Source organism: Myotis davidii, unplaced genomic scaffold (genome assembly GCF_000327345.1).
Source record: "Myotis davidii unplaced genomic scaffold, ASM32734v1 scaffold827, whole genome shotgun sequence".
In the NCBI taxonomy this organism is placed as follows: domain Eukaryota; kingdom Metazoa; phylum Chordata; class Mammalia; order Chiroptera; family Vespertilionidae; genus Myotis; species Myotis davidii.
The window spans coordinates 1,454,482-1,464,224 of NW_006297815.1; the positions used below are offsets into that span (position 1 = coordinate 1,454,482).

Genomic DNA, 9,743 nt, shown 5'->3' on the forward strand with positions numbered 1-9,743 from the left:
GCTGATGTGGGCATCCTGGGCCTCACCCTACCGCGTCCACAGGCGTGATCCGGACTGCGGTACCTGACCTCGACCGCGAGAGCCAGGAGCGCTATGAGGTGGTGATCCAGGCCACAGACATGGCAGGCCAGCTGGGCGGCCTCTCGGGCTCCACCACCGTCACCATCGTGGTCACCGACGTTAATGACAACCCGCCCCGTTTCCCGCAGAGTAAGTAAGGCCTTCCCAGAAGGAGGCAATATCTGTGCGTCTGTCTGTTAGCTCGTCCAAGCCACCCACTGACCCCAAGTTCCCTTTGGCTTCCCACCAAGAGAGGGACTCCCATCCAGCTGTCTGTCTACCCCGCCCCCCCCCAGGCCAGCCACTTGCCCAGACGCCTTCAGATCATGCTTTTTGCAGAGGAGGGCCCCAAAGTTGTCTGATTTTCCATCCATCCGGTAACATGGTGACCTCCTCGCCCCTCACCTTGGTTCCTGCCAGCGGGGAGGTCCCATCTGCCCACCCACCCAACCCCTCACGGCCCTTGCACACACCCTGTCACGATCATTGCTCGTGATCTGCCACTGGCCCAGGCTGGCACAGGAGTGGGGCAGACACAGGGATACGGAAAGAGGCTGCAGCCATACCCAGGCCAAGGGACTTGGTTGTGCCTGGAGACCCTGAAGTCTGAGTGGCAGGTCTTCCCTCCTCCTCTGAGCCTGGAGGGCAGGATTCTGTGCTTCTGAATTATGAGGCCTTCTCGCTCTCTGCCTCTCCTGGCCCAGTCTCCCACCCACCCATCAGCCCCTCTGTCCCAGGCTCAGGCGAAGAGCTATGCGGGGGAAGCCTGAGGCTGGCAGAGACTAAATGCCGCAGGGAGCTGGGCTGATTCCTATCTGGCGAGTCATTACTCAAGGTCTGCTGCTCTCACATTAGGCCCCGCCACAGGGGACTGACCCCCAGGAGATAAGGGAATCCAATCCCTTAGCCGAGAGTGTGGCAGCGTCATCTCGGCCTCGGGCCTCAGCCCAGACATGGAGCGGGGTGGGCACAGAACCCAGCCCCACCCTCTGTGGGGAAGCTTCGAAGCACCGGGTAGAGGCGGGGGAGTCACCCAGTCTTCTGACCAGTTGTGCCTGGCTCTGTGCCAGCGCTGAGCTGGAAGGGGTGGGGCAGAGAAAAGAAAAGGCGCCAGGGCCCCAGGAAAACTCCTGTTTATTCATTCCTTTATTCATTCTCTATCCATCTCTGGCATTTCTGTATTGGGAACTAGAGCACAGAAACAGAAGGACGTAGCGTATCAGTGTAAAGCGGACACTCCTGTAACACCAAGCAAGACCCCGAAGTTCCCGCATGCGCCCCCCCCATCATAATTCTCCCCACTCTTCCTCCAGAACCAACCAGAACCTGTCTGCTCATGGTCTCCACCTCCTGGCCTTTCCTTAGGTCAGTGCACCTACTGTGCACCCCCTAACATCAGTTTCATTTCACCTGCTTTTAACCTTATATAAATGGGATCACACAGTATAAAGTGTGTGTCATGCTATTTTGCCTCTCAAAATTACATTTATGGAATCACCTGTTGTTACTTATAGCTGTCCTTGGTTCATTTTCATTGCTGTAGCGTAGTCCGGAGTTTCGCTGTTCTGCTGTTGATGGACATTTGGGATGTTTGCCGTTTGAGGCTGTTATGGAGGATGCTGCTTGGAACATGGTTGCACAGCTCATAATGCTGTTTAGCACACGTCTCAGTGAATATACAGAGGAGCAGAATAGCTGGCTCATGAGATATGCTCATCTTCAACTCTACTAAATAAAGCCAAACTCTGTTCCCCACGAAGAAATGCGCACATGGCCCTCGCTGCTTTGGCTCAGTGGATAGAGCGTTGGCCTACAGACTAAAGGGTCCCGGGTTCGATTCCAGTCAAGGGCACATGTCTGGGTTTCAGGTTCAATCCCCAGTGGAGGGTGTACAGGAGTCAGCCAATCAACGATTCTCTCTCATCACTGATGTTCCTAACTCTCTCTCCCTCTCCCTTCCTCTCTGAAATCACTAAAAATATATTTTTTAAAAAAAGAAAAGAAACGCATGTGTCCATTGTACCACATCCTCGCTAGCCCTTTGTACTATCAGATTATTTCATTTGTGTTAATCTGGGGAGGATATACCAGTAACTCACGCTGCTTTTCATTCATTCACTCACTAGTCACTCACACATTTCTTTTATGCGACAGTCTGGTGTTCTGCCAGGTACTGAGAATGCCTGATGAATAAGAGATGTGGTCCCTGCCTTCTGAGAGAGAGAAAATATGAGAATAAACAGAGAGTAATAAGTAATAGGGAAATGCAGTAATCCTCACACTGGGATAAGCTTGGAGGCCCTGGGCACACAGGAGCAGAACCTGGAGGTCTGGGAATGTTCCCTGGAGGAGGTAACATTCTGTGAGACTAAAGGGAGAGTGGGAATTGAGGCAAAGGCAGGGAGGAGAATACAGAGCAGAATGCCTGGAAGTGAGGCAGAGCAAGTCATATTTAAGGAATTACAAGGACTGCCGCCTGGCTGAAGCTAGATTTGGGGTGGGGCAGCAGGGGGATGAGGCTGCAGGTGTCAGCAGGAGCCAGCCAAGGGACTTATACAACCACATCCCAAGGCAGTAGGGAGCTATGTGAGGGATTAAAGCAGGGAAGTGGCATGATCAGCTGTGTCTTAGAGAGAGAGCCCCCCCCTTCCCCAGCTACTGCGTGAGACTGAGAGGCACCCAGTTTACACAGGGGTATCCAGACCTGTGTGGGGACCTCAAGAGATAGCACTCACCTCCACAGCCCCTGCTTCATGTGCACTGGCCCATCATTTAGCAGATCACCTTCACCTCAACCTCAGCTCTGGGGAGAGGTCAGGGTGCTGTCTGTGCTCCCTCTGACCGCATTCCTTCTGGTTTCCCATCTGCTTCGCCCCTGTGGCCACAATGGTCGTCTTGCCATCCTTCAAGCATCCCAGGCATTGCACCCACCTCAGGGCCTTTGCACCTGCTGCTTCCTCTGTCTGGAATGCTCTTTCCCAGATATCTCCTTGGCTCGGTCTTCTGCAAAAATGTCACCTTCTCAGTGAAGCCTTTCTTGATCACCCTGTTTAAATGTCCACACACCCTCATCAGCCCTCCACCCCCTCCCACTGCTTCATTCTTCTCCTCCGTACCCATCACCATCTGACACACGCCTGTCTTACTGATGTGTTTAGTGTCTTTCTCTTTCCATTAAGAAGAAGGCACTATGAGAACTGGGATGTTGGTCTATGTTATTTGTTGCTGTAACCCCAGTGCCTAAAACTGCATCTGGGACATCATAGCTGCTCAATAAATAAGCAGAAATCAAGGTCAACAGAAAAGTCAGCATAAAGCCTCACTGTTTTAATATAATTGTTCCGTTTATTGAGTAGCTACCATGTGCTAGGCAGTGCAGTGCGCATTTTGCAGGCATTGCCATCTAAGTTAATCGTGATAACAATGCTGTTAGGAAGACACTGTTATTCCCATTCTATAGAATAGGGATTCAAGGTTCAGGATTACAAAGCCAGGACTGACTCCAGAACTTTAGTCGTGACCATGGTTCTCTTCTCTCACTTGTGCTGGGCAGATGGGGAAGCTGAGGCCCAAAGAACTGCAGGCACACTTCCAAATTAATCAGCTAATAAACCCAGTGGATAGAGCAATTTAGGGCCCTCCTCTTCGCACTGTCTCTTGCATTTCTGCAGAGGACATGCCTCTCCCAGCACCTTCCTGATTAACCTGGGAGCCCCTTGCAGACATTGCCCTCCCTGGAGCCCATCGGGGCACCCCTGCTCTCCCCTAGAGCTGGTGGAAGCTGCCCCCATCCCTGCTCACAGCCGTATCCCCTACAGAGATGTACCAGTTCAGCATTAAGGAGTCGGCCCCCATCGGCACAGCTGTGGGACGCGTGAAGGCCGAGGACTCAGACGTGGGTGAGAACACGGACATGACTTACCATCTCAAAGAGGAGAGTGGCACCGGTGGCCATGTGTTCAAGGTCACCACGGACAGCGACACTCAGGAGGCCATCATCGTAGTGCAGAAGGTACAGCTGCCCCAGGAGGGATGGGGGAGGCAGGCTCTAGGGCAGGGGTGGGGAGTATCCAGCCCGCGGGCTGTATAAGGCCCGAGAAATCATTTGGTCTGGCCCTGACAGGGCATTAGGGTGAGTTAATTAAATGTTTGACTAAATAGAGCAAGCTAGTTTTTTTGAGTTGAAAATTTTGTATGGCCAGAGAATGATCTTATAAATATCCAAATGGCCCTTGGCAGATAAAAAGGTTTCCCCATCCCTGCTCTAGGGTTTGGAGTCAGGGAGGCCGCTGACAGCCAAATACTCCCTCCCAACTCCACTCCCGGGATCAGGTCTTTACAGAGACCCAGGGCCACCTGGGAAAATGCTGATGGTTTCCTCCCCATTTTACAAATGAGAAAATGAAGCACAGCAAGGTTAAGTGATTTGTCCAAGGTTGCACAGCTAGTTGTCAGGGCCAGGGTTCAATCCAGATTTGAATCAGTGCTTTCAATCACTACTAAGTGCTACTTCAAGTCCATACCAGGACCTTTACCTGCATCATTTCCTTTAATCCTGGCCTTTCTCTCTGAAGGAGACATCATTAATGTGCAATTTCACAAGTGAGAAAACAGGCTTAGAGGGGTAAAGGGGCTTGTCCGAGGCCCCACCTGTAAGGGGTAGAGCTGGGATTGGAACCCAGGTCTTGTGACTCCAAGCTCTCTCTTTCCTGAGTCTAACAGTCTTCCTCACCCATTGGCTTGTCCAGAAACCAGAAGTCAAAAGTACAAACTCAGTGAGTCCTAGAGGAAGAAGATGAAGGTCAAATAGAGAAGCAAAATCCATTTTCCAGGACATGGTCATGGGCGTGGCAACTCAGGCTGTGCAGGCCTTTGAGACTGTCCACTCCAACCCTGCTCTCCCGCAGGAGGTCAAATCCCCTGCACTGGCTCTTGGATGGGGGTGGACCTTTGTACACGTTCAGGCACAGGATGCTCACGCCCTGTCATTGTCCAGCTCTTCCTCCTCCCATTAGCCAGAACCTGTCTCCCTAAATCCATTCCTATCAGCCTGGGCTTTGCCTTCTGGGACCCACAGAAACATCTGCCCCTGACAACCCTTCATTCACTCAATAAGTGCATTCAGACCCACTCTCTAGCTGACCTTGAGCATAGAGAAAACTGCTAATTTCTTCAACTACTTCCCAGAGGATTATAATATGATAGCGGGTATCCTATATAATAAAAGGATAACATGCAAATTGACCCTAATGGCAGAACAACCAGTTGCTATGATGCACACTGACCACCAGGGGGCAGACACTCAATGCAGGAGCTGCCCCCTGGTGGTCAGTGCACTCCCACAGAGGGAGCTCCGCTCAGCCACAAGCCGGGCTGAGGGCTTCGAGTGCAGCTGCGGTGGCGGGAGCCTCTCCCGCCTCCTCAGCACAGGCACAGAGGGCCGGGATGAGTATGAGCAGCACCTGGCCCTGATTCGGGCTCCTCCCTGGCTGCCTGTTGCTTGGCACAAGGTGGACATCCCCAAGGGGTCCCGGACTGCAAAAGGGCACAGGCTAGGCTGAGGGACCCACCCGCCCCGAGTGCATGAATTTTCATGCACCGGGCCTCTAGTTTATAATAAAGTGTTTACAATGTGCTAGGCACCCTTCACCTGCTTTCCATGTATTAATTCATTCCATCCCTACATCGTCTCTTTGAGGTACTATCATTGTCCGTTTCATAGGCCCCAAGGAGTTCCATCCTGTGCATCCAAGGTCATGCATCTTGCAGAGCAGAGTAGGGATGTGGGCCCAGGCAGTCTGGCTCCAGAATCCACCCTTTTGAACATTGTGCAGTTTTCAGTCTTCTGATCTCACGGTACAGTGAGTGTCCGCACTGTAAGATGAGCCCATCCACAGGTGGGGAATTGGAGGCCCAGAGAGGCACAGTATCACAGAGCAGTAGAATCAGGCTCCATCCCCAGCCATGGGGCTTCAGCATAGCACTTGCTTGCTCTCACCCCCAGTGCTGCCCCCACCCCCCAACTCAGGGCCCCTCCCTCCAGCTCCAGCACTGGCGCCTGAGGTGTCTCTGTGGAGTCAGTGTTGGCTCAGGGAGCAGAGCCCTGCCTGATTGATGACCTGGCTCCAGAACCCATCGCTCACTCTCAGGCCAGGCCACTGCCTGCCTCCCTGCATCCTGATTTCCCAGGCAACAGGAAGGAGGGAGGGAGGAGGTGGCAATTTTTCCTTCTGGAAAAGGTGGGGGTTGGGAGGTTCTGAGAGGAAAGGCGGGTCCCTACACACCAGGCTAATCTCTGGGAAGGTCACCCTTGTACTCAGAGAGCTCCCCCACCACACAACGAGGTGCCTGCTGCCCCACCATGGCAATTTCTCTTTGCTGTCAGGCGGCGATTTTCAGCCTTTTTCATCTCATGGCACACATAAGCTAATTACTAAAATTCTGCGGCATACCACACAACATATTATAATTTTTGCTGATCTGACGAAAAGATAGGTATGATCTTGATTCGTTCACACCGGATGGCTATTGTTGTGTTGGCTCTTGTCATTTTTTTCTTTGACAGTCTAAGGGGAGAGAGGTCAGTGCCCCTGACTAAATAGTCAGGTATTGCCGGTGTTAAAAATTCTTGCGGCACAGCGGCTGAAAACCGCTACTGTGAGGCATTGTCTTTAGAAGGCCAGAGCCAACACAGCCCCCGAGCTCATTCATCAGAGGGTCACCCCTCAGCACTCCCGATGAGAAGCAGGGCTCAGTGTGGGCTTAGCCAGCTCTCTGGGAAAGCTCTAAGGCAGCCTGGCTTAGCCGGCTCAACTCGCATTAGCTGCTGCCGCCTATGTACCAGGGAATATGGCCTCTAATCCTCCCACCGGGGTCCAGAGTGGCCAAATAGATGCCCACAAACACACAGCTGGGCAGCAGCAGAGCCACCACCCCTTCCTCTCGTGGGGTAAGGACTTGGGAGCCTTACTGCCTGGGTTTGAATCCAGCCTCCGCCAGTGACTGCCTAAGTGATCTTGGGCAAGTTACAGACTTCTAGACCTCAATTTCTTCATGTGTGAAATCAGGTAACAATACAAGCCTCGAGGGGTGTTGTAAAATTAGATAAGTTAATATGTTTAAAACACTGGCACACAGTAGGCACTTTGTAAATTAAGAAATGAAATGTCCCAACATACCGTGCTGAGGAGTGAAAGTCAGGGTGTTAGTACGGTTTAGCCCGGAGTGTCTGTGTCCCTGGGCAAGAGAGTCCTGCAGGGACCTGTAACCAGAGAGCGGTGGGTCCGCACATGGCCTGGAGCCAGCCCTCCCTCTGGGTCCACCTCAGGACTGGGGGTGGGGGAGGTTAGTCAGGGCCCCAGGGAACCCAGCCCGCTCACAGGCCCACTGCTTCCTCCTCCAGCGCCTGGACTTCGAGTCCCAACCGGTGCACACGGTGGTCCTGGAGGCCCTCAACAAGTTCGTGGACCCCCGCTTCGCTGACCTGGGCACATTCCGCGACCAGGCGATCGTGCGCGTGACAGTGACCGACGTGGACGAGCCCCCCGAGTTCCGGCCGCCCTCCGGCCTCCTGGAGGTGCAGGAGGACGCGCAGGTGGGCTCCCTGGTCGGCGTGGTGACTGCGCGGGACCCCGACGCCGCCAACCGGCCCGTCCGGTGAGACCCCCGCCCGGGGCCACGCCTGCTGCCTGCTCTCCAGCCACCGCCCCTGCACTCCTGCGGGCCCAAGCGGGAGGGGGGCCGGGTCAGGAGGGAAGGAGGATACGCTGGATGGGGGGAGGGGAGAGAGAGAGAGGGCACAGCTGGAGTTCTGAGACAAAGGAAGCCCGTGTGAGGTCAGTCACAGATAGGCCAGGGACTCAGGGCCAAGTAGAGGTGCCCCTGACTTCCAGCTCCACCCTCTTGCCCCACCTCTCCCTCTCCACTGCTCCCTGGATCCCCCCTAGACACCTCAGACTCCCGTTTGGAACTGAGCTCTCAGCTGCTCCCGGAAAAACAAACAACAAAAAACCCCACTCCTTTCTTCCAGTTCCATCAAAAATGTTTGCGACATTCTCAACTCCCGTCTTTCTCATCGCCCTCCAAGCCATCAGCCGACTCTGTCATCTCCACTTTAAACACATCCAGAATCTGACTACTTTTCACCCCCTCCCGCTGCCCGTGAGCCTGGCACCTCTTCCTCTCGCCAGGATTGTCACAGTTGCCCACGGGTCTCCCTGCTCCTGCCCTCGCCCCTGTGGAATCTAGAATCGGCACAGGGCCAGGGTGAAACAGCTCAAATGTAAATCAGAACACGGCCCCCTCTGCCCCACGCCCTCACCTCTCTGGCTCAGAAAAGAACAAGCCCTGACAGTGACCTCCAGACCCTGTGAGATGTGGCCTCGCGGTAAACCTCTGACACCCCCCCACACAGCCCTCCTTCCCCTCCGTCCCCGCTCGCTCTGCTCAGCCAAGGTGGCTCCTCAGGGCTCATACACCAAGATCGCCTCTGCCTCAGGGCCTTTGCCACTGCTGATCCCCCGCCCGGATGTTTTCACCTGAACACGGCCAGCACTTGTCCTCTCACTTCCTCCAGGTCTCTGCTCAAGAGCGAGGCCTCCTCAGTGAGGCTCCCCTGACACCCTTTTACAGTTTCAGCCCCACCTCCGTCCCCAGCCCCAACCCTTCAGATCGCCTTTCCTCTTTCCCATGGCCCTCGCTCGCCTTCTTCACCATCTAACACACCGCCTGTCCTCTAATTATTTTGTTTGTCTCTCCCATGAAAAGATAAGCTCCATGAGGGTGAGGACTTATGCCTGTGTGTTCACCACTGTATCCTCAGGGTTTGGCCCGATGCCCAGCACTCAGTGGACACATAGAATGTGTGGTGAGTGGGTGAAATGTGAAAACAGACAGACTGAGGAAAGAGAGAGGGAGAGACACTTGTGGAGATGTGGGAAGGCGAACAATGAGAGGAAGAGAGGTGAGAGAGAGGAGAGCCAGTAGAACGAGGACAAGAGTAGCTAAGAGAGACATGGACCTCCCTGGCAAGATAGAAACAGACACAGGTAGAGAGAGGGCCAGAGCCGGGATGGAGATAGGAGGGTAGAGGGGAGGGGAGATGGGGTTGGGGAACCCCTGACTGTGGCTTTGGTTGGAAGAAGGTCGGATAGAATAGAAAGGGGAAAGGGTTGTAGAAGAACCTGACCCAGTAGGGGAGGTCAAGGGTGGAGGGAATGGCTACCATTGCACAGATGAGGAGTTTCTGGAGCCCCCTGCATCCCCGCTACAGCCCCTGTACATAGTCAGTGGATGACCTCTGAGCCCACCGTATGCCCCGCTCTGTGCTCAGCACTGGAGAGAGTGGGGAGGGAAGTTAGTCTGACACGAATCCAGATGGGTAACAAGCCCTCGTCATCTGTGTGACAGCTGTCTTGGAGAGGGACAGTGCACACGCAACCTGTGCAACCTTATGTGGCAGCCCCAGGGGAGGACACAGACACCATCCTACTAACTTCCCAGGGGCTTCCAGACCGGGCGATACCCTCCAGGCTCAGGAGCCAAGTCCTAGAGGCGACAGGAATTGAGCTGGGCTGAGTACCTGATCTGATCAGATGTAAACATGAGGGACGAGCATTCCAGGCAGAGGAACGGCATGTGCAGATGTATGGAGGCAGAGGAGTGGTTGTGTGCCTGGGGAAGCA

The 9,743-nt window shown here is 54.2% G+C and overlaps 1 protein-coding gene across 1 annotated transcript in view; it reads left to right on the forward strand.

Moving 5' to 3' along the window:
• Positions 1-9,743, forward strand: part of CDH22 (cadherin 22) — a gene marked incomplete at its 3' end in the record, with an annotated part of 91,493 nt that overhangs the window by 34,054 nt on the left and 47,696 nt on the right. Inside the window, exons 6-8 of the mRNA XM_006773561.1 lie at positions 43-210; positions 3,879-4,072; positions 7,463-7,716. Of these exons, the coding sequence (XP_006773624.1) occupies positions 43-210; positions 3,879-4,072; positions 7,463-7,716 (616 nt within the window). The remainder of the gene's footprint in view (positions 1-42; positions 211-3,878; positions 4,073-7,462; positions 7,717-9,743) is intronic.